Consider the following 26,452-nt stretch of genomic DNA (forward strand, 5'->3'; position numbering starts at 1 on the left):
TCTCATGACCAGAAAAGAGTCCCTTATTTAACTAGAGAATGCAATGCGGAACTTTTTTTCGGAAAAAAATACCAGGGTTAAAAAAAAAGACAAATTGTCATGTTTTTAATTGAGCCATGACCTCTGACCCTCGAACCCTAACTCTAAAAGTGACCATGTATAGTCATTGAAATGTTCAATAATTCAATTGTAAAAATCAACTGACAGTAGATACTTTCACATCATCTTTTTAATTTGACAAAATACAGACAAAAGGATGAAGTGAGAGTTCATGATCAGATTGAGTGGAGGAAACAGGAGAATGCGCGTGTCCGTCCGTCCGTCACATCCTCTGCACTGGGTTGATACCCAGAATGTGGAAGCCTTTGGCCATAACGGCTGCTGTGGCTTCGCACAGCAGCATACGCCACATGTTCACCTTCACCACCTCACCTGCAAAAAAAGTTTGATTGGTTTGATTTGGAAGCCTTCTCAATTAACACCATGCTTCTGAGTGGGGCTCAATTTGGCCACTTCTCTTGGAATTTGTCAGTTGAGCCGCTGCTTCAAACCAAAACAGCTCGCAATCTTTGTGCCCAAGACACACAAAGTTGCCAGTCCCCACCCACTTTTGTCAGATCAATAATAAGAGCGTTAGCAAAAGGGCCTTTGCACCAGGCTCACTCAAAAAACAATCCCTTCAAGCCCCATGGTGCTCATAGAGAATTTGCATCATTAAACAGCTCGAAGCCTAGCCGACCTTAACTGACAAGTTTTCTCAGAAGACACGAGTAGAGGAAAAACTGTGGACTAACGCTCGACGCGAGCTCTTTACCCGTCTGTCGGTCCTTCTCCACGCAGTAGCAGCTGTCGTAGAATTCGGTGAAGGTGGTGGCCAGCTCATAGAGGTAATCGCACAGCGGGTGCAGCAGCAAGTCGTCCAGAATCTTCTGCAGGATCTCGGGGAAGCGCAGGATGCACTTGCCCAACTTCCACTCCTTCTCGTGGTCCAGGAGCACCTCCGTGCTCTCGGCAGCCTTCCTGAGGGTCGCCTCGTCTAGATTGGCCAGGCGGGCGATGGACCTAAACGGACGGGGGTAGGGTTAGGGGGGGGGGGCGCTCGAAATGGGGCGGACTTTGCTTACCGGATGCGCGTGAAGGCGTAGAGGAGATACGCGGCCGTGTTGCCGCGGTCGTCCAGCATCTTGTCGAAGGAGAAGACGTAGTCGTTGATGCGGTTGTGCGACAGGTCGGCGTACTTGATGCAGCCGAACGCCACCGAGCGCTGGGCCTTCCGCAGCTCCTCCGGTGTGAGGACCTGGACGGACAGGTGGAATATAAACAGGAACAAAAAGGTTTGTTTGTTTTGTTTGTTTGTTTGTTTGTTTGTTTGTTTAAACACGTCATGAGCCTTCTTCACCTTATCTCGCTCTTTCTCCTTGAGTTTGTCCATGGACCTCTTCAGTCCTTCTTCCAGCAGGTCCATCAGCCTCACCGTGTCTCCTGAGCGAGTTTTAAACTTCTTCCTGTCGGGGACCAAAAGAAAGGGCCGCACGCACTTAACCGAAGGAAGCACAAGTGTCCTGGAGCCCAAAGGCTGCATTTTCACTCCATTTCATCAAGGAGTTGCATTTTAGCAAAGCCAATCCTACAAACAAAGTCTTACTTGTCTTCGCCTAGCACCACTCCAAATCCGGCGTGCTCCACCCTGGTCACCTGGGGGTCATACCATCCAATCATCTTGGCGGCGGCAAACACCAACTGGAAGTGTGGGGCCTGAAACCCCAAAAAACAGATTGGTCTTTTTCCCCTCCGTTCCCACTCGGCCAATCATTTCGGGGCGACCCCACCTGCCCGCTGTCAGTCACGTAAATGATGATGTCGGCTTTCTCGTCGAAAATCCGCTGGCGCAAGGCGGCCAGGTCCGACGTGTCGTACGTGTAACCGCCGTCCGACTTGACGACGGTGAGCGGGATGGACTGACCGGGGGCGAACACGATCTTGCGACCCTCGTCCATCTCCGTCAGACCTGGCGCAATCCGGAGGGAGAGACAAAACCAACGAATGTGACGAGGATGACGGCGAGAGACAGACAGACAGACAAACAATGTGGCAACATTGCTCCCTAGTGGCCAACATTGGCAATTACCATCTGCTACCAAATGTGGTGGACGTTCCTCGTCTCAAACTTTTTAGGCTTTCCCATTCTGGACAAATTCCAAGCTGGGAATTTCACCCAAACCAACGTGGGCTTCTCACCTTTCTCGTCAAACTCCTTCACCACCTTCGTCATCAAGTCCTGATAGAAGGACTCGCCCCGCTCGACGATGTCCACGTCCAGGCAGTCGTAAACCTTCTGGAACTCTGAGACGCAAACAAGCAGTGAAGGGATTGTCCAGCCACAGCGAAGAACCAAAGCGTCGTCGTCGCCACCTCTCCTGGAGACGTCGCAGATGAGATTCCAGCCTTTGATGAAGTCGGCTTCTTTACTCTGCAGGCGGACCACGCACTGGTACGCCCGCTTCTTGAAATCCTCCTCCTCATCAAAACGCTTCTTGGACTCCTGGAGGAACAAACGTCTGTTAGCCATTAGCGGCCGAGCTGGTTTGCGTGCTGGTGCTGGTTCAGGAAGTTGCCGCCGACTTTGTAGAAGGCCTGCAGGTCCCCGATGGGGGGCGACACCGCCAGGTAGTTTGGGAATTGATCCTGCAGGTGGGCAATGAGCATGCCGAACTGCGTGCCCCAGTCCCCCACGTGGTTCAACCTGAGCACAAACGTCAGCAGTGAAAAGTCAAAAGATGGCTTCCGCCGTTTGAGAAGGGAACGTGGCAGCCACCTGAGCACGTCATAGCCCAGGAACTCAAAGAGTCGACACATGCTGTCGCCGATGATGGTGGAGCGCAGGTGGCCCACGTGCATCTCCTTGGCGATGTTGGGCGACGAGAAGTCCACCACCACCTGAACAACGTGCGCAGGGGCAATTGATGGAGCACGTCGACGGCGCGACACCATCGTTTGAGCAGCGCCTCACCCGCTTCCTGGAGGCGAGCCGAGGCGGCTGCACGCCGTTGAGCAGCAGGTCGCTCAACAGCCCGGACACAAACGAGCGCTTCAGGTGGACGTTGATGAAGCCTGGACGAGCGAGGCGGAGCTCATTGGAGATTCTTTCATTGCAACCGGGAATGACCGTTTAACTTAAGATTGCAGCTACGACCGAGTTGCAAATGCGAAAAGTCAAAATCAATGACAAAACGCATGCCACGCTTGACGCCATTTTCAGACCTGGTCCTGCGATTTCTGTCTTCTGGATGAGCTCGTTTTGCGGAATGTTCCGAATGATTTTCTCGGCAATTTCCTTCGGGTTGACTTTTAGGCCTTTCGCTTTCAGCAGCTGCCGACGAGGGGGGAGGGGCAATTTTAAATCCAGCCTTTGGATGAATGGGAGGAGTCCTCTTATTTCCACATACCTGTGCCATGGCCATGGCACTGTTGCACTGGTAGTCTCCAAACTTGGCCTGCTGGTTGGGCGTGACGGAGAGCGGCGGCCTGTCCAGCTCGGGGCAGGAGGCCCGGATGGCCTGGCCAAAAATCTCCTGCAGCCGCTGGTTGATGTTCATCATAGCGGTCCCGCAGCAGGGGGTCTCCTCCTGCAGACTCTGAGGACAGGCACCGTTTGAAAGCATGAATGCTACTTGTTGCTTCACTTTCAGTGAACTCAAATTCACTATCATACTTCAATTCAAAAGATTCGTTTTTAAATTGGATGTAGTCTTATACTAAATGTGGCATTTTGCTGCCAAATGAAATGAGGTGCATCAGGTGGCACTTTGCCGCCACCTTGTGGCATTTTCGGACAATCACAAATCTTTGACGCACGTTTTTCTGTTTGTGGAAAGGCACATCATTCAATACTCTCTCTCTCTCTCTCTCTCTCTCTCTCTCTCTCTCTCTCTCTCTCTCTCTCTCTCTCTCTCTCTCTCTCTCTCTATATATATATATATATATAATACACACACACACACACACAGTACATCAAACAGGGAACGTTTTTCATATATATATTAAACTATGCTATGTGCAATTTTAAACAAAACATACTTGACTACGTACAGTTATAACGTTGATTTCGCATCATTTCTACTTAGTATATCTACAAATGACAATTGATAAATAGGTATTCTTGATTACCACTTGATGTACACCTAGAATTCCAAATCTACAATTGAATCTATGAAGCAAAAGGACCCCACGGGGATCCCTCCCTCCCGGGGATCCCTCCCTCCCGGGGGATCCCTCCCTCCCGGGGGATCCCTCCCTCCCGGGGGATCCCTCCCTCCCGGGGTATCCCTCCCTCCTTCCTTCCTTCCTTCACCCTTTTGAGGATGTTGAGGCGATATTGCAGCCTGCTGTTCTCCTCTCGCAGCTCCTCCAGACGACAAGACGGACTTGAGCTCTGCGGGTTCTTCAGGCTCTCCAGCTCAGCGGAGAGACTTTGGATCTCGCATTCCTGGAACAAACCATTGCAAGTGTTGCTGGTTTTACTTGGGTTGGCTATCGCCGTCCGAGCGGGGCTTACCTGCTTCTGCAGCCGCCTCGTATATTCGTTCACACAGTCTCCGTCCATTCCCAAGCGCCGGGGTGAAGGAAGACAGTCTCGTGGCTGATGAAAGGAGCTGTCAGGACTGCGAAAAGGAAGCAGTCGACAACTTTTTCCGTTTCACTTAGGGGAAGGGGAGGAGAATATTCTTGTTCGTTATGACGAACCAGCATCGGAAAGCCAATTCAAGTAGTTTGTCGCCACCTGCTGCAAAGGCCTAGAACTGCACCGTTCTGGATTGAAATAGAGAAGTTCAGTCAGTACTTTACAAGTTTGAACTTCAAATAGAATTCATTAGAAATACAAAATATAACTTAAAACACTGTCAATTGAAAATGAGAAGACAGAAGTGTGAGCCCTTTCCAGAAGACTCCTCATATTTGTCTTTTCATATGGGTCATAAAAATAGGATAAACGTGTTAATGATCATCAAAACTATTAGTGGTTTTCAGGTGAAAGTCCATGGAGATTATGGACGCATTGTTAAGCGCGCCTGGCCGCTCTCCCGCTCCAAGACACCCACGCTGCGACGGCGCGGTCTCCCGCACGATATGGCTGCCGGTCAAAACGAGTGCAAGGTAAAGGGCGTAATTGATCTGGAAGGCGACTCAAAGTGCTCGCACGATGTGGGTACTTGTGTCGGAGGCGGCTGGGGGGAAACGGTACTACCTCAAATTCAACTCCCTAAACTTAAAAAGGACTTCAAAGTCAAAATGAGTTGTTACTGTCAACTTTGTCATCTAACTGATTTGGCACAAAACTTCACACAAATTACTTTGATTCTTTTATTAACTTACATGGTGCTCACACCATGAAGATGAAGAAAAAAATTAATTTGTATATTTAAGCGCTCGCGAGCATTTGCTCCATTTTTACGCTATCGCACTGTAATCTGGCATTGCTAATATTATGAAGTCATTCGAAAAAACAGCTGTGCAGCTATTCTGTAGCTAGACAGCTAGCATGACACCGGCATCACCATCTGGACTTTGAGCTTCACTGTTAGCCATTGTTGAGGGAATGTGTGTGTGTGTGTGTGGGGGGGGGGGGGGGGGGGGGCGTTTAGTCTGACGCGCTCAGACCTAAGTGAAGGGGGGGGGGGGCGTTTAGTCTGACGCGCTCAGACCTAAGTGAAGGGGGGGGGGGGCGTTTAGTCTGACGCGCTCAGACCTAAGTGAAGGGGGGGGGGCGTTTAGTCTGACGCGCTCAGACCTAAGTGAATTCAGGCTCATGCCACAGTTGGATGTGGCACAAACGGGACGGAACCTTTATTATGCGCAGAGTCGGGATGACATCCCGAGGAGGCGGAGCCACGAGTCGAGCAAAGAGCCAATAGCAGAGCAGAAGTCGGCGTCGGACATGATTTACACCATCGAGGACGTTCCGCCCTGGTACCTGTGCATCCTGCTGGGCCTGCAGGTACGCCGGCCGCCGAGCTCATGTGCTTCTTGGTGCCCATGTTTGCGCCTTGGCCGGGGGCCACCAGCGGCCTCCCGAGCCGGACGCCTCCTGAGCCTGACCGTGTGACTGTCCAGCACTACCTGACCTGCTTCAGCGGAACGGTGGCCGTCCCTTTCCTGCTGGCCGAGGCCATGTGCGTGGGCCAGGACCAGAACACCGTCAGCCAGCTTATCGGGACCATTTTCACTACCGTCGGAATCACCACACTCGTGCAGACTACCCTGGGAGTCAGGTGAGCGTCGTGGCAGCGCCTCAGATTCCCCAGAAGAGCGGCGTCCTAGCTCGGACCTTCCGTCGTAAGATGGTAGTGGAGACTCGGCTCTTTTGATGACAGCAAAAGTTCAAAAGTGTGGCCGCTGCCGCAAGTTTGAGCTTTTCGTGGTGGTGGTGGTGGTGGTGGTGTTGGTGGTGGTGATTGTTGTGGTCCTTGTGTAGACTTCCCCTCTTTCAAGCGTCAGCGCTGGCCTTCCTCATTCCCGCGCAGGCCATCCTCAGCTTGGATCGATGGGCCTGCCCCAGCCAGGGTGAGTGAGCGCGCAAGTCACCCAAGGTCCGCACTTACAGCTATGCGTCACGTCAACAGAGGAGATTTACGGCAACTGGACTCTCCCCCTGGACACGTCGCACGTTTGGCATCCACGCATCAGAGAGGTGTCCGTCCGTCCGTCCGTCCGTCCGTTGGTCCGTCCGTCCGTCCGCGGTGGATTTGATGGGAACGATTGTGCGGCAGATCCAGGGCGCCATCATGGTTTCCAGCACGGTGGAGGTGGCCATCGGCCTGCTGGGGCTTCCGGGCATCCTGTTGGACTACATCGGGCCGCTGACCGTCACGCCCACCGTCTCGCTCATCGGCCTGTCCGTCTTCACCACGGCCGGCGACCGGGCAGGCTCGCACTGGGGCTTCTCGGCGCTGTGAGGAAACGCCGTCCGTCGCCTTCCTCCTGCGCCCGCGTGCCGCGCTTTTGCTTAGCGCCGTGTTTGCATGCAGGTGCATCCTCCTGATTGTGCTCTTCGCTCAGTACTTGCGGACCACCTCGCTCCCGTTTCCCGTGTACAGCAGGAAGAAAGGGCTGAGGCTGAGCCGGGTTTACGTCTTCAAGATGTTCCCCGTAAAGAACGCCTCCGTCCGTCGCCGCTTTCGTTGCCGCCGCCGCCTTTCCGACGCCTGCTGCTATGCGCTCAGATCATCCTGGCCATCGTGCTGGTGTGGCTGCTGTGTTACATCTTCACCCTGAGCGACCTTCTGCCCAGCGACCCGCTGCGCTACGGCCACAAGGCGCGCACCGACGCCCGAGGGGACATCATGACCTCCGCCCCCTGGTTCAGGATGCCCTACCCCTGTGAGAACAACCAAGCGCCTCTGCTCATATATATACATCTATATATATGTGTATATATATAAATATATATGTATATGCGGCAGCTCAGCATCTCACGCGAGACAATCTCCAGACATTTCTTGCGCTCAATTCTCGCACAATCGTCCACACTGCGAGTGTCTGCCATCGGTTGCGGTAACATGTTCGACGCTCCAGGCCAGTGGGGCCTGCCGACGGTGACGTTGGCGGGCGTGCTGGGCATGTTTAGCGCCACCCTTGCGGGAATCGTGGAGTCCATCGGCGACTACTACGCGTGCGCTCGCCTCGCTGGGGCAGCGCCGCCGCCGGTGCACGCCATCAACAGGTGAGAGGGCAAGATGGAGCTTTGAACCCACCCGGCGCTGACGCCGCCGCCGCCGCCGCGCCCTTTCCTTCTTTCTCGCTTTGGTCTCGCAAGAGGGATCTTCACGGAGGGCGTGTGCTGCATCATCGCCGGACTCCTGGGCACCGGGAACGGATCCACGTCCTCCAGCCCAAACATCGGCGTGCTGGCCATCACCAAGGTGCTCGCTCGGTCCGCGGCTCGTCTCCTCCCTCCGCATCTGACATCTGGCGTGTGTGTCCGTCCAGGTGGGCAGCCGGCGCGTGGTTCAGTACGGCGCCGCCATCATGTTGCTGCTGGGATGCGTGGGAAAGTTCACGGCTCTGTTTGCCTCACTGCCGGATCCCATCCTGGGAGGAATGTTCTGCACGCTCTTTGGTGAAACTTGCCGCCTTCACGTTCGTTCGGTCACCCTCAATGCAAAGTGGACTCAAACGTTTGTTTGCGTCAGGCATGATCACGGCGGTGGGTCTGTCCAACCTGCAGCTGGTTGACCTCAACTCGTCCCGCAACCTTTTTGTGCTGGGCTTCTCCATGTTCTTCGGGCTCACGCTGCCCGCCTACCTGGATGCGCACCCAAAATGCATCGAGACCGGTAAGGGTTAACACGCGCAAGTCGCCACCCTCGCCGCAAGTCGCCGCCCTCGCCGCAAGTCGCCACCCTCACCGCCACGCGTGCGCCACCCACCGGTCGTCGTGCGCTCGCAGGTGTCGAGGAGCTCAATCAAATCCTGACGGTTCTGCTGTCCACCGAGATGTTTGTCGGCGGTTTCCTGGCCTTCTGCCTGGACAACACGGTACCAGGTATGCGAGCGGCACAAACGCAGGGCCCTCGGTCGCACGTGAGGATGGTGACCTCGAGATTTTGACGCCATTGCGTGTTCAGGCACGAGGGAGGAGCGTGGGCTGCTGCAGTGGAGCGCTTTGACGTCCTCGGCGCCCTCCTCGCCCTCCTACGACTTTCCCGTGGGGATGGGTCTGGTCCGACGCGCCCGCTGGCTCGAGAGGCTGCCCATCAGTCCCACCTTCAGGGGGTGGAGCTCCTCCCAAGACCCGCCCTCCCAAGGGGCGTCGGTGCTGCGAGAAGGCGTAGAGGTGGCGGAGCAAGGGGCGGAGCAAAGGGCGGAGCTTGGAGAGGACGTGTCGACCAAAGTCTAACTTGCCACAATTGAGTTTTGGGAACCTACTACCTGAACCTACTGCATACATACATACATACATACATACATACATACATACATGTAGACCGTACATGTCATATAAGAACATTCTTATCATCTTATTACACCTGACGTATAGCTAGTACTCTAGTTTTGGAAGAAATTGTCCGTTTGTGTTTGCATGATTAAAAATACAACTTGTTCATCATTTTTTGTTCAGAAGGACCAATAAAGGCTCTATTTTGATAGAAATGTCATTTTCTGTCAATTCTGTCGGGGTTGATGGACGGCAGCCTGGCCGACACCCGCTGTTCTGTCACAGACGCCAGCCAGATCAGGTAGCTCCGTGCCCGCAACAGAAGACGCCTTCCTCACGAGTTGCTCCAGTAGGATGTCAATCATTTTGTTTGTCGCCCTCTACTGGCGGCAATGAGACCATTCCCTAAGACTAAAACCGTCAGCACCAACGAAGAAGGACAGCGGCGTTTGTCCGTGTTGCACTTGAGAGGACTCTACTCCTGCGTTCTTTTCTTTCTTTCTTTCTTTCTTTCTTTCTTTCTTTCTTTCTTTCTTTCTTTCTTTCTTTCTTTCTTTCTTTCTTTCTTTCTTTCTTTCTTTCTTTCTTTCTTTCTTTTGAGGAGTCGACTGAGTTCGCCAGCTGCTGGCGCAAAAGATGCCAGGATTTCAATCGGGACAACTTGAGGTAAATTATCATGTTCATTTTCAATTTCGTTTACTTGTAACGCAGCATAGCTGTTCAGCAAAGCCGCCGGAGGTATCGGATCTACACGAGTGGTCGCTAAGGCTGCTGAATGCGCCCTAAACGTGCCTTTATTTCTTTTTCTTTTTCTTTTTTTTTTTTTTAACGCCGGAGCAACCGCCTCTGTCGTAAAGTGATTTACTTCATTGGCTGTCGGTTTACGTTAATCACCGGATCCTCTAATCCGGAAGTGGCGCCCGGGGATCTGAAGTGGCACCATGAAAATGCGAAAAGAATCGCAAGCGTTGCCATTTGTTCACTTTCGATATCACGAGTGTCTGATCAGGCGAAAGCAAAAGTGACATAAGGAGCGTCCAATCGAAAATATGAACCACCTGACGATTGATTTCAAGCCAGGACATGTGCAGCTGCTGCAGGTAAACTTGAAGCGATGACGTCTTGTGTATACAATTTGAAAGGTGGCTTGGTTATCACGAAACGAGCATTATCAGACAAGTCTAAATCTATTCGGACAGGTCTAATCAATCTATTTGTGTACTAAACACACAAATAGATTGTTTGTGTTTATGAGGTCATTGGCTAATTCGTTAGCATTCGGCATTATTTGAAAACTGCAATGAATATTGCGTTGAAATTTGGCTAGGAAATGATCTGAAAGGCATATCACGTTCCATTGTTAAATCCTATGAATCTAGCCAAACCAAGTTCACATCTGGATGTGTGAGACATATGTCTTTTTGCAAAGGATAGGGCTCAAAATGCTGCGTTTGTGTTTGCGCAGCAGGAGGATTCTCCGGCGGGGGGTCCTCGTGTCCTGGTGACGGGAGCTAGCGGTCTCCTGGGCCGCGCCGTCCTCAAGGAGTTCCGGAAACGCGGCTGCGCCGTGACGGGGACGGCGTACCGCAGGGCCGGCGCGCGCCTTCTTCACTGCGACCTCACCGACGAGGACGCCGTCAAGCAGCTCCTGAGTCAATGCAAGGTGACGCTCGCTCGTCGTTGGCAAAGGAGAGCCGCATTTGTCGTTGTGTATGAAACGCACCGCTCCAAAATGGCCGGCTGGGCAACTCCAGAGGTCTGTCTGCATGAGGCAAGCCATTTGGGAGGGAAGCAGGCGCTCAGCAGGAGCCTCCCCGAATGAAAGCAAAAGAGCGCTCAAAACACTAAAGTATCTTTTTTTGCACTCACTCTGAGATGGCAAAAGGGACTAAAAGCCAAACGGCCAAATGCTATGATTTGGCAGCCTCAGGTGGTAGTCCACTGTGCGGCAGAGCGTCGGCCAGACGTGGTAGAGCGCCACCCGGAGGCGGCCGACAACATCAACGTTCACGCCACCGCCGTTATTGCCAGGGAGGCCGGTGAGTTCTGCACACGCGTGACGCATGTTTTTTGACAGCTGCGGCTTATGGCTTGTGAGCCATCTTTTGTGACACGTCGTCACGTGTCGTGCCAGCATGTCGCGGCTCCTTCCTGTTATACATAAGCAGCGACTACGTTTTCGACGGCCGGCGTCCGCCTTACGGCCAAGACGACGCCCCCAATCCCGTCAATGCGTACGGACGCAGCAAGATGGAAGGCGAGCGACAAATGTTGCAGCATTGCGCACGTCAGTCCCACGCGCAACACGGCACTAGCGAGCGCGGCCGCCACCCGCCGCCGCCGCTAACGTGCGCACATCCCTCCCGTCCCTCAGGCTCGGCAGTTCTGCGCGTTCCGGTCCTGTTCGGTGAGGTGGAGTCTCCGTCGGAGAGCGCCGTGACGGCGCTGTGGCCCAAAGTCCTGCAGGGGGCGGCGGCCGAGAGCTGCCCGCTTGACCACTGCCAGCCGAGGTTCCCCACGCACACGCGAGACGTCGCCGCCGTCTGCTGGAACATCTGCCGGGCTGCCGCTTTGGTACGCCGGGTCGCCATTGTTGTTCTTGGCGATAATGATTCCCAAAGCTCAGCGGGAACATTGGTAGGAATTCTGCCTGCGTTTCTAGGACGATTCTATCCGTGGAATGTTCCATTATTCGGGTAAGGAGCAGATGACCAAATATGAGATGGCGCTGGCCATGGCTCGGGCCTTCAACCTTCCGTCCGCTCACCTCATCCCGGTAAGTAATGACATTGTGCCGCCGATTGCCGGCAAGCCGAGCGGGCAGTCACGTTTTTTTGGGGCGGGGGCAGCTAACGGAACAGCCGGCGGCGGAGGCGGCTCGTCGCCCGCTCAACCCTCGCCTGGACTGTTCCCGTCTGGAGGTGCTGGGCCTCAGTGTGGAGCCGCGACCGTTCGTCTCCGCTGTCAGCGACTGCCTGTGGCCTTTCACCCCAGACAAACGCTGGAGGCAGACCGTCTTTCACTGACTACCGCCGTGGGGTTCCTCTCAATAAAGACGACACAACAAACATGTTTTGGGGATCATTTTTTTTATCACAAAAGGTGGTACCGCGCCATTTAAAAAAGAATCTTTTGGAGAGAAAAAAAGGTTTCATCAAAGGGGTTCTTCTCATTTGTGGAACATTTCTTTTTACAGATTTCATATATATAGATCTATATAAATATAGATTGCAATAATTGATGACATTTTTTTTTTTTTAATTGGACATCATTTCAAGAGGGATACGTTGCTTTAAAAAAAAAAAAGGGGAGTCGATTTTCACAAGGTATTACCTTTTCACCTCCCAAAAAGCCAAATCCATTTTTGAATTTGTACATGTCTGTATCTTGTCACGTGTTGGCAGTTGCTCAGAGGACGGTGATCTCCTCCTCTTCCTCTTCCTCATCGTGGTGCAGCTGCAAAGCGTCCCGAAACAGCGTTGAGTTGCCGCCGCCGTCGTCACGTGACGCCACGCAACGTGACGTCACACAACGTGAGGCACTCACCTGGCAGTGGAAGAGCGGCGCGTGGTACAGGACCAACTCGCGCGTCAGTTTGAGCAGGTCGCCGTTAAGACTGTCAAAGAGCGACGGAACCAGAACCAAGGCCAGGTTGTGAGCCGACATCTTGTTGACCTGAGAGAACGTCTGGACCCTGTCGAGAAAGCGACACGGCGAAAGGGGTGAGTACGACGGGCCGGGCCGGTGGGACGTGATGTTGTGTTTTCTCGTGTCGTGTCGTGTCGTGTCGTGTCGTGTCGTGTGTCGTGGGTGGCTTAGGGTGTCCGTGCGAGTGAGTAGCAACATTGGGCCGTGTGTTGGAGCACCTCAGTCGTGTCGGAACTGTTTTTCTTTTTGCACTTGCGTGTGCTTGAGCAGTGCAGCCAGCCCTCAGTGAGCTTTTCAGTCGGTCGCGTGCGTCAATATTTTAAAAGGAAGTCAGTCGAACGTGCTAGTCTTCGTGTGATGTTCGGCGCCCGCCCGACCGCCCGCTTACGTGTAAAAGTGTCCAAACAAGGCGTCGAGCGTCCCTCGCTTCTCCGCGGGCATTTGGCGGAGCAAGCGTCGGTAGGCTGAGAACCTGGCGCGCTCATCTGAAATGCCTTGTGTACAAAGTTGGACGATTAGGACCGACCCAGCATGTGGCGGCAATTCCCAAATGGGCTTCAAACACCATTGGACCCACCAGCAGCACGCATCCACTTGTTGCGCTCGTCCTCAGGGAAGAGTTGCACTTGCTGCCGGATGTACTGCTTGAGGGCGGCGGCGGCGTCCAGCACGCCCTGTTCGCCCGACTCCAGCGGGGCAGAATCGGGCCGTCTTGCCAGGGCCTCGGCCAGCTGGGACACTTTTGAGGCGAGCCCGCAGCGCCGGTAGACGCCCTCCACCTTCAGACCTGAAATACAATGTTTGAGAGTGCGTCGGACAAGAAGAAGCCTTCAGGCGAGGAGATGGGAGATAGGAGAGGAAGTCGCCACCGTGTTTTTGGATGTGCCGGACACATCGGCGGATGGCGAGCGGCACCGAGTCGGGGTCGCTGGGCGGCTCGGACCTTACGGGAGATTCCGGAGCCTTTTGACCGGCCAGAGCGTCCTGCAGCATGCGGTACCATCTGCCGCAGCTGTCGTGCGCGTCAAAGTGCAGGGACACCCGTCTGCGCACATGCATACGTGTCACTTTGAGACTTTGGTCAGCGAGCGTTTGTCTCGTCAGTTGGCCGGCCCCACGCTCGTCCGCTCTCAATCTCGTCCAGTGTTCTCCAATATGAGTCTCGTCGGGCCAACTTTGTGGCGTCGCGATAGTCAGTCGGTTGTCTGAGCTTTTTCTCGCCGTTCTGTTTCCCCTGTCGGGTACAAGTGTCCCAACGCAACGCGCCCGCCGCCTACCTGTGTCCGAGCACCATGGTTATGATATCTCCAGCCTGATCCATCTCTAAAGAAATATGGGTCGTATTGTTCGTTTGGCTCATTCCCTTTGTTTGAATGGACGTGGCTACGAAGGGACGCTTACCGTGGCGACTGAGCGCGCTCAGTTCCGTCTTTAACATCGTCTTCTTGGAGCCTCTGCGAGCGCGATGGACGCTCACCCCGCCGTCCCAGAGCAGCAACCAGGCCTCGGAGTTGTCCGAGGCGCCGCCGCCGCCGTCTTCCACCACGTGCACTTTGCTGACCCCGAGTGCCCTGCGCATCTCAGCGTCGGACACGCCGGCCGGGAGAATCACCTGCAAGAGGAGTCCGCTCTCAGGTTCTCCTGTCTGGTCTTCCCAGGCAGGCTTCATCTTGGCACTCTCACCTTGAGGATATGAACCAGGTGGACGAGGTTTTCGTCCTCACTCTCGGCCACGCAGAAGAGCTGATTGTCCAAAGTGATCAACTCAAATTGAAAGGTGGCCCTGGCGGTCACAAGGAGCCAGCTTACTTTGCCACCCACCCAGCCACGCACAGCAGCGGCCCCGGGCGCACGTCGCGCCCGTCGCCTCGCCAAATCCGTATTTACCCGTCATTTCGGAAAAGCGACAACACCTCTCGTAAGTCGAGGACGTCGCAAGCCGCAGAGTCGTTTTCCAAAGAGAAGAGGAAACGATCGTCTTCCAGTTTGCCGTGAAGCTTCTCGTCTTCCTCGGCTATACGTGGGAGACGCGTGAGCCGGGTCCGTGAGTGCATCGTAAAGCGTGGCTTTACCTGAGGGGCTTGACTCGGCTCTCCCGTCCCCCCATTTTGGCAGGTGTCGTGGAACCTCTGTTCAAAAAAAGAAATAAAAATCTTTCCAAAACGATGGAGAGCTACATGGATACGGAGGCATTTGTGTGACCTGTGTACTCGTTGAGTCGGAGAAGCTCAGCCTGCAGAGCTTGGCCTGCTCTTTCAGCCAGCTGAATGGCCGAGGGGCTCTGAGGGTCCGTTTGACACACCTGCGCCAAGGGAGGGATGTCACAAGCGTGCGTTGGCGGGGCCGAGAGGAGGGAGACCATAAGAAGTCGGTGGCTGAATTCCCATTGAGTTTGAAACGGGTGGAAAAGCACACCTTGTGCCTTACCTTTGACCCCGAACACAGAAGTGAGAAAGTTTCTTCCACGTCGCCACCGCAAACCACTTGTCGCAGCCTCTAAAACAAAAGACTTGAGTGAGCGTGCGAGCGAGCGAGCGAGTCCGGATTGGTCAGCGTTTGCACGCCGCCCCACCTGCTGCATGAGCTGGGGAGAAGAGGCCAGGGCGTGGAGTCGCCGGTAGCGCCCCTTGCTGTATTTATCCCGGATGAATTTGGACCGGCTCTCGTGGGAGGCCTCTGGAGCGATCTGCTCGGCCGAGGGTACCAGGGGGGCCCACACCTGATTGGCAAGACGGTTACCGTGTCCAACAAACAGCTGGGAGAGAGCAAGAAAGGGGAAGGAAGATGTGAGAGCCGGACGGGCCAGCGTCTTTCTTTCCTTTCCAAAATGTTGGCCCGGCCCGGCCCGGCCTGGCCCCTCCCTCACCTGTATGAGTGGTTCAGTCCACACCTTGCTGTCCATCTTCAGACTACGGACCTTGGACAGGGTGCTGCCCAGAGCTCGGTGTTGCCCTGAACAAAGGCGGTCAGCACGGGCTAGTGGTCACGCGCTGATGCGTGGCCGCTGGCTCGTGAGTTCACCTGCGCAGCTGTGACAGATGACCAGTAGCAGGTTTACCGCCGCCCACTCGGGGTCGGCGGCGCCGCAGTCGGCGCACTGCCGGTTGCTGGGATTCTTCCACAGGCGCGTCGCCACCTGGCTGCAGGACAGAGCGCTGTTGATGGACGAGGACAAAGCGTCCAGCCAGACGGACAGATCCTTGGACGAATCCACAGACAGACTGGTTCAAAGAGGGAAACCACAGCGTTAGCCAGCGCGGGCCACATGGCGTCGCAGCGCTCTCAAGCCAGCGCGGGCCCGCGTCGCTCTCGAGCCAGGGTCAAGCACGGACCCGAAGGTCCTGAACGGGGTGGCGAGGGTGAAGGAGTGTCTCCCGGTGGTCTGGACCGTGGCCAGGTTGAGGGGAATGCTGTAGCAGGCCACGCCCAGCTGGAAGCCCTCTTTGTTCTGGTAAACCCACAAATCGTGGCCCCAGACGGCGGCGTAGAAGCGGCTCTTTGGGTCCTTGACCGTCACGGCGCCGTGGAGGTCCGGGCCGGCGGGAGCGGGCTGACCCCGTGACGCCAGCAGCGAGCGGACCCAACCGTCCTGAACGTCTGTGATGCAAACGAGGGCCGAGAGCGGTTAAGCGTGGCGTCGGCGAGCTCGGACGAGCGGAACGGAGCGCGTGCAATTGCCCACCGTCGCTGTGAGCCAGGAAGTCGTAATGTTTCTTCTTGAAGTAGATGGAGAATCTCCCTCTATCGAGTTTCTTGACGTTTGTGATGTCGGACACGTGGAAGAGAACCTCGCTGAACTGGTCCTGCTCAATAATGAAAGGCGCAAGTGTCACTCATGACACAAACGCTGGCACGCAGCCTTTGGAGCTCACACTCACTGTACGTTTTTTCCACAAAGACATCAACTGTCCGTCCAGCGTGGCCCAAAAGACGTTGTGTCTAAAAGAAAGAAGAAAGCGCCAGTCGCTCACTGGATCTTTGCACGGAGACAACCCGATCGTAATCATCCGCTGTCAATTTGGCACACGAGCGTCGGTAGGACGGAGGCCGCCGTCCGTCTTTGAGTGCATCAATGGCGACGTCGTGAGCCCGGGCTATTCCCGTCCCCTTGGATTGGCACAAGGAACGGCAATCCCATCTGGTTCTTGATTCCGTTTGCTCTTTGGCCATCGGGCATTCCGTCGGGAGCCGGCCCCTCTCCGTCCGTTTACCTGAAGCCTTTCCAAACGTCCAGCCAGCTGGCTCGGACCACCGCGCTTTGCTGACCGCTAGGCGGGCCGTGTCCTTTCTTCCTCGACACCCGGATGGTTGCCACGCTGCAACGCAGACGCAAAAACAATGACAAAGTGCAAGCTCCGCCACGGAGCGCGTTGAGCCAAAGGAACATTGTCATCACCCAAACGCAACCGTATCGAGAAGAAGAAAACACGGAAAATCGCCGTTTGGCCTTTACCCCGGTGTCTTTTGTCTGGAGGACTTCCCGCCCTCTGCCGATTGGGCCAGATGCACCTTGGGAGGCGGCGCCGGCCGAGGGGACGTGGTACTCGAGCGACGGCTGAAAGGCACGCGCAAACCAAACGGTATAAGTCGACTAGCCAATGAAGCGAGAGCTGTCGCGTCGGACCCGCCCGGTGGACTACGAGTTGAGTAGAGCAAAGTGGAGTAGCGCTCGAGTACTGCTGTCAGAAATGGCAAGAGGATCTACTTGGCGCTGTTGAGCGGCTCGTTTACAAAGTTTCCTCTCATAGCTCCATCGGTTGCGGGCAGACAATTGGGATAGAGTTCCTCCTGGTCGGACGAGTCGGTGTCGATGTCGTCGTGGTCCCAACTTTCCAAGACGGTGATGTAGAGGTCGTCGTCGTCGTCGTCTTCTTCCTCTGTGGAGTTTGCAAAGAGGATGTGAGATTGCTCAAAAAAGCATTGGCTGGGATTTTTGTCTACCGGGCCCAGATGGTTTGATGAAAAGAAAACTAGCTCTTGAGCAGAGAGAGAGTAGTGACACACACACACACACACCCTTTGACTTTTGCTCACCACCTCCACCATCACCTGGTCCCGTGACTCCAACTTGGCCCCGTGTCGGTGCCGGCGAGTCCAGCGCCGCGCCGGCATCTGCACCGGAAGAACAGACATCTAGAATGACGCCACTGTATGAGCTGATCATCAGAAAGTGAGCATTGATTGATTTACCGTCGGGTTTTGGCCCGGGGACGCCTTTGGCGGGATGTTGGGACGGCGAGTTAGCCACTGCGCTAAGCATCTCTGCTAAACTAGGTATGTTTGATAAGGAGCTAAGAGCGGCGCCCGAGTTTGGCGTAGGAGCAGCGCTGGGCTCAGCGCCAATGGTGCTGGCAGCGCCCGCTAAGCTAGGTATGTGCTTCGCAATGTTGCTAGCCATGGTGTGTATGGAGGGCGGGGACGAGAGAGACGGGCCGGAGCCAGAGTCACCGACAAATGCCAGCGCGGGTGAGCCCGGGTCTTCATCTGAGGGCGAGGAGAGGACACCACCATGTCACAATTAGATCAGTGGATGATTGCATCATGCGTGCGTTGTTTCCATGTCACGAACCGGTTTTGAAACCGGTTCGTGACACTGTCTTGTGTCGGGCTCTTTTAGTGCCCATTGTGTACGTGTGTACCTGTGCTGAAGTGAACTCCATTGGAAAGAGTGTGATTTCTGAAAGACAGGCACAGGTGTCAGCGTCGCCACCCACCGGGACAGAATCAAACTCCTCGTGAAATCAGAACTACCCCGCCCGCTAATTATTGCCCGCAGTGGAGCCACCCCAACAAACTCTTGCCGACGGGCACAGATTGGCGCGCGCGTACGCTGATCGGCCGTCCGGCGTGGAGGCGGAGCCTCGGCTGTCCCTGGCGTAGCGAGCCCTCGGCTTGGGGACGGGCGGTGACGAAGCCATCTGGTGGAGACCATTAATGGATGGGAGACCATGAATGGATCAGTGAAAGGAGTTGGGTTGTTCATCAGAAGGATGAGATCATCGGTCACGGAGCGAGCAGATGGGCCGTCGTGGCGAAACGAGACGGCGGGACAGCCAGCGTACGCTAATAGCATGCTAGTAGAACGCTAGACGACCGACGGAGAGCTTTTCTTACCGGGTCGCTGTTCTCACTTGTCTCCTGGATCTTTTCTTCTTTTGTCTGCTGTCTCATGTGCGTCTGGCTCTCTCGCATTTATCTACTTCTGTGCCGATGTCGCTAGGACAGCCAGGTTCATGTGACTGACTGATATGGTCCGACCTGCTCAGGCACTTTCGTCTTCTTCTTGTTGTTGTAGGGTTTTTTTTTTTTTTTTTTCCTGTCTTCAGCACAACCAGTTCCTGTTGCTCCCGTCATCACTCGAGCATTCATGCAACAGTCCACAATGACAAGAGTGATGTGATACAAATGCTGTGTTTATGACTGTGTGTGTCTGAGTGTGTTATTAGCACGCTCTGTGTCCAAATAGTTGGAAGCATCCCAAGCAGCGGGTGCCACCTTGGGCAGCCAGCCAGGCAGCCAGCCAGCCAGCCAGGCAGCCAGCCAGCCAGCCAGCCAGCCAAGCAGCCAGCCAGCCAAGCAGCCAGCCAGCCAGGCAGGCGGGATGCTGCGGCCCGCTATCCGAACGGGACCCAGAATCGTCTTCATCGGCCAAGTAAGTGATTTGTGTCTGATCGGAGCCCCACGAGCGGCTACAACAAACAAAGACGGGACATGCGCAAAGTTGGCCCCACGGGCGTGTCGCACGCTCAATGAGCTGCGCTTTTCTGTCTGCCCAGTGGATGGCTCAGGCATGGCCGACCAACAAAGACGGGACACGGAAGATGCGCAAAGTTGGCCCTACGGCCGTGTCACACGCTCGCTCAGTAAGCTGCGCTTTCTCCCGGGAGCGCTTTTCTGTCTGCCCAGTGGACGGCTCAGACTCGCCGACCACATATTCGAGTGAAAGTATGGCTGAGATTCATCTGAAAAGAGTAGACCTTTCCAACGGAGAGCCGGCCGCCGTAGACACAGACGGACAGAGCCAATCGATGGAGACTTTCTTCCAACGTTCCCCATTTACGAGCCGCTGCGTGCTTGCGCGCTTGTGTATGTTGGAGCTCACTCGACTTCCTGTCTGAGTTGGCAGAGATGCAGATTGAAAACAGACGCTCTTTCTCTCGCCTGCTCGCTCGCTCGCTCGCTCGCTCGCTCGCTCTCTTTTTCCTTCCCTTCGCCTGCTCGTCCATTCGCCGAGCGAGTCAGTTTGTTTCCAGTCGTCAAGCGGTGGGAAGGAAAAAGCGTCGGGAAGAGAAGCAACGCTGCCGACCGAGCCAAGGCGCACAAGGTCGGAAGAAAACTATTTTGATGCTGCTCGGGTTGGCGTGTAGCTGCCAACGCTCTACTTTCTGTCTTGTTTTCGAAACTGGCGTCCAATGCGACTTCGGGCTTTCCGTAGAAGTAAAGACAAAAATGTCTGTTGATGCCTTTAGCAGACACGTGTTGACTTGGCAATATTTGACTCCGCCCCCTCGGGGTGAGCCGCTCCCATTTTCCGCAAAGCGGCGGCTAGGACCAACTCTTTGTCAATGTCACGTGGTTGTCTCGGCTGTGTTTATCTGTGCGCGGCAGGTCGACGATCGCTTTGCCCTCATCCCATCCTCTCCAAAGTCACATGGCCGACTGAGGTGAGTGTCACAAGGGCGCGCGGCAACTGGCCGACTCCACGTCGTCTGCTAGCTTTGGCGAGAAACGAGTCGCCCGTCCGTCTCTGCAATGACGCCTAACTTGGCAGCCCAATGAAAACCAATGTCTGCCATGCCAGGAGCCGGAGTAACTATGACATCCGCGGGAGTACCAGAAGCAAGTCTGAAACGACTGCACATCCTCTTGGGTCAGTGACCACGCCAGATGTCTTGCTTGCTGATTGGCTTGGATCAACTTAGGCCGGTGTGCGTGTGTGCGTAGGTGTGCTCCTGGTTCTCCCAAAAGGGGCTGTCAATCTGGAGCTGGTTCCTCTGGACTCCCAGGTTCTGCTGCAGCCTCATGCCAACTTCACTGTGGTCGGTAACAGCTCACCTGTCTGTCGACCTGGCTTCTGGTCCCTCCCTCTGGGGTGTTTGATGATGCGCCTCTGCCCGGAAGGTGTGCTCCGGATGGAGCCAGGTGTCGTGGCGCTTACCCTGGCAGGAATCTCAGCAGGACACGGTTGTGGTGGAAAAGGACGGATCCCGCAGCGTCCTGCGCCTTTTCAACGTCACCTGGAAGAATTCTGGCAGATACGCCTGCGAGGAGCCGGCGTCCCATCAGATCAGAGAGATGGACGTCTTTGTACCCGGACAAGGTGAACTTCAGGTCCTCCGGCGGCCCATCGAGTGTCCCGTGACTGTTTTGGCCCACTCTCCTCAGGTCCGGACCAGTGGTTTGTTCCGCTTGGCCCGGGTGTGGTGATGAAGGACAAGGAGGAGGACACGATCCCTTGCGTGGTGTCCGACCCGCTTCTGAACGTCAGCATCTACCAACGCGGCGGCGAGGAGCAAACGCCGGCCTTCGGACTGAAGTACGAGCCGGGCCGCGGCTTCACGGGACGCCTGAACGACTCGTCCTACGTGTGCGTGGCCTCCGACGGTGCCGAGGAGACGCGCTCGCAGGTCTACTATGTCTTCAGCGTGGTGGGTGAGTAGCTTTGTCCCTCCCTCAGCCCGCGGCCGGCCCGTCTGTCCATCTGGCCCACCTGTCTGTCTGTCTGTCTGTCTGCCTGCCTGCCTGCCTGCCTGCCAGTTGCCAAGGAGCTGGAGGTGGACTTGACGGCGTCCGGCAGCGTGTTGAAGCGCGGACAGCGGCTGGTGGTCAACTGCACCGTCCAAGACAGCGACATGGTTTACTTCTCTTGGACCTTCCCCCGCAGAGAGGTAGCTCCGTCTCCAGTGGCGTGCGTGCTCCGTTGCCTGACGGGTGTCCACTTGAAGTGACTTTTTTGTGTCGTTCTAGGAAATTGAGCCGCTGACAGAATTTGGGCCCAATCAAATCCGTTCCTTCGTGGACATCCCCTCTATAACTTTGGCAGACTCGGGTAGGCGCCGATCGATGCCGCTGGTCGTTGGCGACGCGAGCGGCTTCCGCGTTAACTTCCAGACGTTGGTGACGCGTCCCGCAGGTGTGTACGTGTGCGCCGTCCAGGAAAGCCTGCAGGGGGGCCGTGTGGAAAAGAGCATCGCAGTGAACGTACTGGGTGAGCGAGCCAGCCAGCCAGCCAGCCAGCGCATGCATCCACATCCCCGCAAACAAAACACGATTCAAACATAAACGGACACACGCACATCTGCGCGCACAGTGTCACACTCGCACGCGGAATCTCCTCAGATCGTGGTTACGTTTCTGCGCGGGCGACGCATGACACAAATGTGTCTGTGCTGGTCGGACACACGGTGGCGCTGCGGGTGGAAGTGGACGCCCACCCTCCGCCCACGGTGGTGTGGCACAAAGACAACCGCAGCGTCGTCGTCCTCATGGGAACAACTGTCGAGTCTGTCACGCGTGTGGCGGACGGCAGGTACGCTAACCGTGACGCTAATAACGACGCTAACACTAACAGTAGGGTGCGTGACATTAACAACAATGCAACCTTTGTGCTGTCACCGATCACTAATAGCGACGCCGGTAAAAATGCTAACATTTATGCTAACCGATTCCAACGACAATGCTAAATTGGAGCTAACAAAACACTAACGATGACATTGTGGATGGACGCTAACTAACAACATCGTGATTGAAAAATTTGACTCAACTTGGAACTGAGATTGTGACAACCCCGCCAAACGTGACACTAATAATGCTAACGTTCAGTGACGTGCGGTGAGGTTCATGGCTGACGTCAAATGAAAAGGAAAATGACTTTAGAATAAAAACAGTTGAATTTGTTTTTTCCCCTTTTCATGATGCAGGGGAGGCGTGGCCTCCCTTGCCTCCTCTGACCTATCGCACGTCCCTGCTAACATTAATGGCAACGATGACGCTCACAACAACAATGCCAACGTGGCAGTTTTAACTGTGATGCTAACCCAATGCTAATACGTGTGCTAAGAAGACACTATCAACAACAACAAGCATGACCCTAAGAAGAGTGCAAATGGGTTAAAAAGGCCCTGTGTTGGCGACAGCTACGTGAGCACGTTGAGCTTGGCGAGGGTCCGCTTGGAGCAAACGGGAAGTTACGCAGCCAGGATCTACAATGAAGATGACCAGGAGGAGGTGTTCTTCTACCTGCAAGTTCAAGGTCGTTGAGTATTATCTGCACCATGATGTGTTTGCGTATTCATCTTGTGTCTCTGTTTTTGTGTGGCCGCACCGCAGCGCCCCCGAGGATCACGTCACTGACAGAGACGGGCACTCGGGCCATGTTGTGCGTCTGCGAAGGAGCTCCGCCCCCTTTTGTCACCTGGCACACGTGCCACAGTGCACGCGGGTAAGGGCACCTCACCTCAGCTCAGCTTGTTCATGGCAACATCATAGGAAGTGTCGCGCCTTGGTCCGCAGATGCGCTAACGGGACAGGTAGCTGGACGAGCCAGTCGGGTGCTTCGGAAGGCGTGCTCCTGCAGGTGAACGTCAGCGCCCTGGCAGATGGAGGCCTAACCCAGGTAAGGCACCGGTGACGTCGCCCCCCCCAGCCCCCTCCATGTGACATCCTCACCGGGTGCCCGGTCGGTCCTGGCCCTGGCAGGTGCGCAGCCTCCTGAGCCTGGAAACCGCCGCCGCCGCCGCCACTTTGACCGCCGTCCGATGCGAGGCCTCAAACTCCGCAGGACGACGAGCCAGAGACCTCAGACTGACGTCCACTTGTAAGTGTGATGGATCGTCGGATGACAGAAGACAGACAGACAGACAGACAGACGGACAGACAGACGTGCTCTTTGAGCGCACATTAATTCCTCGTCACCAAGCCCCTCCTTCCTGTCCAGCTCTCTTGTCTCAGGTGGCCATGCTGGCGCTGGTTCTGGTTCTGGTGGTCATTGCCATCATCTTTCTGGTCATCCTCATCATCCTGTGGAGAAAGGTCAGTAGTAGCACTACTCGCTCACCTCGCCGCTGAGTGCACTGCACTGCTGCAGCAGCAAGTACTCTCGCCCTGTTCAGAAACCTCGCTACCAAGTCCACTGGAAGCTGATCGATTCCGTCAGTCCCGACGGACTGGAGTACACCTACCTGGACGCCGGCCGGCTGCCCTACCATCCTTCCTGGGAAATACCCAGGGACCGCGTCGAGCTAGGTGATGGAAGTCCTACGCTTACTAGCGGTACAGAGTCGCGGCCTGGACTAGATCCCGGTCGGCGTGTGTGCAGGCCAGGTGCTGGGTTCGGGAGCTTTCGGCCGAGTAGTGGAAGCCCAGGTGTTGGGTCTTCTCCGGGACCAGACGACCACCACCACCAGAGTGGCTGTCAAGATGGTCAAACGTGAGTACCGCTTGCTGCCTCGAGATGTGCCTGTACCTGCGCGTACCATGTGCGTACCTGTACTGTGTGTGTGTGTGTGTGTGTGTGTGTGTATAACAACGAATATGCGTTGTGCGTTCAGCCAACAGCGGCGCTAGTGGATCGTTGTTGTCCGAGCTGAAGGTTCTGTGTCATCTGGGTCCTCACGTGAACATCGTCAACCTGCTCGGAGCGTGCACGTCAGGAGGTGAGCCGGCGCGCAATGACGCCCCCAGCGTGCTGACTGACTGAGGCGTGCCTCCTCCGCCGCAGGTCCCGTCTACGTCGTCACGGAGTTTTGTTGCCACGGAGACCTGGCCAGCTACCTGCGATGCCGCAAGCAGACTTTTGTGCACGCCAATGCGAGCGCTAAGAGGTAGACGCATGAAGAAGAAACATCCCCCCGCATGTGTGCAGACACAAGCCACACACAAGCGCTGCGTGTGTGCGCGCGCGGGTGCAGACAGGCAGACGGCGGTTACATGGACATGAGCGAGCGGGAAGGAGCAGCCGTGGTTAGCCACCACGAGAGCGCGGCGGCGGCGGCTGGTGAGTGCGGAGCTCTTCTGTACGCAAGTTGTCGCCGTAATCAATGAGCGAGGCAGCGAGCTAGCTCCTTTCTCGGCGTGTACCTTCAGACCAGCAGGAGGCATTGTCGTCATCGTCACTGCCGCTTCTCAGCGACTCTACCGTCCTGGGCGTGAGTGACCTCCACAGCTTCTCTTTCCAGGTCGCCAGCGCCATGAACTTCCTGTCATCACGCAACGTACGCTCAAAGATCTCTCAAAGTGTGCTTAGCTTAGCGTGTGTGCTGAGCGTGTTTGATGTGCTGTTGCAGTGCGTGCACAGAGACCTGGCAGCCCGCAACGTCCTGGTATGCGAGGAGCGGCTGGTGAAGGTGGGCGACTTTGGCCTGGCTCGAGATCTGCTCAAGGATCGGGACTACGTGGCCCGAGGAAACGTCAGTACGCCGTCACGTCACTAGTGCCTGCCTGCCTGCTTGCCTGCCTGCCTGCCTGCCTGCCTGCCTGCCTGCCTGCCTGCCTGCCTGCCTGCCTGCCTGCCCGCCCGCCCGCCCGCCCGCCCGCCCGCCCGCCCGTCAGTCATCATTTGTGATCCAACAGGCCTTGCTGCCCCTCAAGTGGATGTCCCCGGAGAGTATTTTCCAAAGCGTTTACTCCTCCAAGAGCGACGTGTGGTCCTACGGCGTTCTGCTCTGGGAGATCTTCTCTTTGGGTAAGACCCACGCGCTCCCTCCCACGCGCTGCGACACGTGATAGGAGCGCGTGCGTTTTCTTGCCGCAGGTGAAAGTCCGTATTCGGAGCTCCCCGCGACGCAACAACTGTACGGCGCCCTGAAGCGAGGACACCGCTTGGCGCAGCCGCAGCACGCCGACTCCAACATGTATGCAACGCGCATCGCTCGTCACATGTTTGGCAGGGTGCCTGGACAGCATCGGCGGCAAAATGTGTGAAAGCAGAATATGTGACGTGTGAAAGCAGAATATGATCACGTGACACGCGTGACAATTGACGTGAAAGCGACACCACGTGTCGACACCCCGTTGCTCTGTGCTCAGTTACGGCATGATGCAAGCGTGCTGGAGCCAGCGTCCCGGTGACAGGCCGTCGTTCTCGTCGTTGGCGGCGTCCTTGGACGCCGTGTTGACGGACGAGTGCAGAAAGGTGCCGCCGCCGCCGCCGTCTGTCCCTCCTTGACCGCCCGCCCGCGTGGTCTCCCTAAAGCCTGCGGTGAAAGTGGCCTTGTTTGCGTCCCGCCCAGACGTACGCCAGGCTGACGGAAAGCTTCCTGACGGGCCAGCATCCGGCGGCGGTCCGATCCCGACTGACGTCGGCGGCCGTGGACGGTGAAATTCCGTCGCGTGACGTTGATTAGGTGCTGGAAAATGCCCTTTGTTGACGGCGGCCTCTCTGTACAGGAAGTAAGGTCCCTGAGGCGACGGTTCACCTGTTGGAGGCTGGACCTTCCCACGGTGACTACGTCCTTCCAGTCAAGGTGGAGACACGCAGCGGCGGCGGCACTGCGCCGGACGCAGACAGGTAGCGCGGTGAAGATGATTCCCACGGTCGGTCTGATTTTTGCCGATGACCCGGATGAGCGTCATCGTTGGCCGCTATGTGTTTCCCGTTCAGAGCTGAGGCTGCGCAGGAAGTGACATCAGAAAGACAAGAGGAAAGCTGCCTTTGAGAAGCACCACCAAAACAATCTTGTAACCGATTTGCTATGGCGACGCGACGCTGCTGTCCAACTTGTAGCTTTGCTCAGCTTGAATTAAAAAGCAATCGACTTGGTTCTCTTCTCTTCTCTGAGAACATAGAAGGTTTGCAAGCGCTCAGATTGAGGTCATCGGAGGGTTGTGGAGAGCAGTGAGGATTGACATCCCAAAGGCTCATCCTTCTGA

At 55.7% G+C, this 26,452-nt stretch overlaps 5 protein-coding genes across 11 annotated transcripts; 3 read left to right on the plus strand and 2 right to left on the minus strand.

Moving 5' to 3' along the window:
- Positions 1-211: 211 nt before the first annotated feature.
- rars1 (arginyl-tRNA synthetase 1) lies at positions 212-4,721 on the minus strand. 2 transcript variants are annotated; one of them, XM_088397831.1, is made up of 15 exons: positions 4,556-4,721; positions 4,352-4,486; positions 3,447-3,635; positions 3,262-3,370; positions 3,011-3,111; positions 2,816-2,937; positions 2,623-2,743; positions 2,413-2,542; positions 2,239-2,343; positions 1,830-2,008; positions 1,646-1,755; positions 1,400-1,505; positions 1,125-1,297; positions 815-1,062; positions 212-432 (listed from the first exon to the last, which is right to left on the minus strand). In XM_088397831.1, the coding sequence occupies exons 1-15, from the start codon at positions 4,601-4,603 to the stop codon at positions 323-325; spliced, it is 1,986 nt and encodes a 661-aa protein (XP_088253957.1). In that variant the 5' UTR covers positions 4,604-4,721; the 3' UTR covers positions 212-322. The 2 variants fall into 2 exon arrangements, with proteins under 2 accessions (XP_088253957.1, XP_088253958.1); XM_088397832.1 differs by having other exon boundaries at positions 4,352-4,511; positions 4,556-4,683.
- Positions 4,329-9,153, plus strand: LOC148386842 (solute carrier family 23 member 1-like). The gene is made up of 14 exons (XM_088397830.1): positions 4,329-5,154; positions 5,858-5,995; positions 6,112-6,269; positions 6,473-6,561; positions 6,621-6,688; positions 6,768-6,949; positions 7,026-7,146; positions 7,221-7,377; positions 7,573-7,720; positions 7,814-7,919; positions 7,987-8,116; positions 8,190-8,333; positions 8,447-8,542; positions 8,625-9,153. The coding sequence occupies exons 1-14, from the start codon at positions 4,912-4,914 to the stop codon at positions 8,894-8,896; spliced, it is 2,052 nt and encodes a 683-aa protein (XP_088253956.1). The 5' UTR covers positions 4,329-4,911; the 3' UTR covers positions 8,897-9,153.
- A 201-nt stretch (positions 9,154-9,354) lies between these two features.
- On the plus strand, positions 9,355-12,005 carry mat2b (methionine adenosyltransferase 2 non-catalytic beta subunit methionine). Of its 3 annotated transcripts, none has more exons than XM_088397834.1 (7): positions 9,355-9,601; positions 10,401-10,598; positions 10,860-10,974; positions 11,070-11,222; positions 11,310-11,509; positions 11,598-11,711; positions 11,785-12,005. In XM_088397834.1, exons 1-7 carry the CDS (start codon positions 9,572-9,574, stop codon positions 11,959-11,961), a joined length of 987 nt encoding a protein of 328 aa, XP_088253960.1. In that variant the 5' UTR covers positions 9,355-9,571; the 3' UTR covers positions 11,962-12,005. The 3 variants fall into 3 exon arrangements, with proteins under 3 accessions (XP_088253960.1, XP_088253961.1, XP_088253959.1); XM_088397835.1 differs by lacking the exon at positions 9,355-9,601 and adding an exon at positions 9,817-10,035 and having other exon boundaries at positions 11,104-11,277; XM_088397833.1 differs by lacking the exon at positions 9,355-9,601 and adding an exon at positions 9,821-10,035.
- A 2-nt stretch (positions 12,006-12,007) lies between these two features.
- On the minus strand, positions 12,008-18,894 carry LOC148386844 (arf-GAP with Rho-GAP domain, ANK repeat and PH domain-containing protein 1). Its single transcript, XM_088397815.1, has 26 exons — positions 18,698-18,894; positions 18,413-18,501; positions 18,223-18,260; positions 17,774-18,067; positions 17,600-17,695; positions 17,289-17,460; positions 17,037-17,138; positions 16,795-16,899; positions 16,462-16,522; positions 16,266-16,386; positions 15,916-16,180; positions 15,605-15,804; positions 15,450-15,535; positions 15,156-15,338; positions 15,011-15,079; positions 14,786-14,885; positions 14,656-14,712; positions 14,471-14,597; positions 14,267-14,366; positions 13,985-14,195; positions 13,861-13,906; positions 13,453-13,628; positions 13,161-13,370; positions 12,972-13,077; positions 12,482-12,629; positions 12,008-12,391 (listed from the first exon to the last, which is right to left on the minus strand). Exons 1-26 carry the CDS (start codon positions 18,773-18,775, stop codon positions 12,344-12,346), a joined length of 3,288 nt encoding a protein of 1,095 aa, XP_088253941.1. The 5' UTR covers positions 18,776-18,894; the 3' UTR covers positions 12,008-12,343.
- Positions 12,696-26,342, plus strand: LOC148386845 (platelet-derived growth factor receptor beta-like). 4 transcript variants are annotated; one of them, XM_088397821.1, is made up of 28 exons: positions 12,696-19,235; positions 20,192-20,247; positions 20,385-20,453; positions 20,528-20,622; positions 20,705-20,903; positions 20,969-21,235; positions 21,341-21,471; positions 21,551-21,632; positions 21,717-21,791; positions 21,923-22,112; positions 22,720-22,835; positions 22,913-23,024; positions 23,096-23,198; positions 23,282-23,399; positions 23,520-23,614; positions 23,695-23,827; positions 23,901-24,011; positions 24,133-24,237; positions 24,303-24,405; positions 24,493-24,578; positions 24,668-24,795; positions 24,868-24,990; positions 25,154-25,265; positions 25,335-25,434; positions 25,610-25,715; positions 25,813-25,897; positions 25,970-26,090; positions 26,184-26,342. In XM_088397821.1, exons 3-28 carry the CDS (start codon positions 20,399-20,401, stop codon positions 26,236-26,238), a joined length of 3,006 nt encoding a protein of 1,001 aa, XP_088253947.1. In that variant the 5' UTR covers positions 12,696-19,235; positions 20,192-20,247; positions 20,385-20,398; the 3' UTR covers positions 26,239-26,342. The 4 variants fall into 4 exon arrangements, 2 of the variants coding, with proteins under 2 accessions (XP_088253947.1, XP_088253948.1); XR_015862940.1 differs by lacking the exons at positions 25,970-26,090; positions 26,184-26,342 and having other exon boundaries at positions 25,335-25,498; XR_015862941.1 differs by lacking the exons at positions 25,813-25,897; positions 25,970-26,090; positions 26,184-26,342 and having other exon boundaries at positions 24,760-24,795; positions 25,610-25,658.
- The last annotated feature ends 110 nt before the right edge of the window (positions 26,343-26,452 follow it).

The sequence above is a fragment of the Syngnathus floridae genome, chromosome 15 (assembly GCF_059516105.1).
Source record: "Syngnathus floridae isolate MCC-2025c chromosome 15, RoL_Sflo_1.0, whole genome shotgun sequence".
Taxonomy (NCBI): Eukaryota; Metazoa; Chordata; class Actinopteri; order Syngnathiformes; family Syngnathidae; genus Syngnathus; species Syngnathus floridae.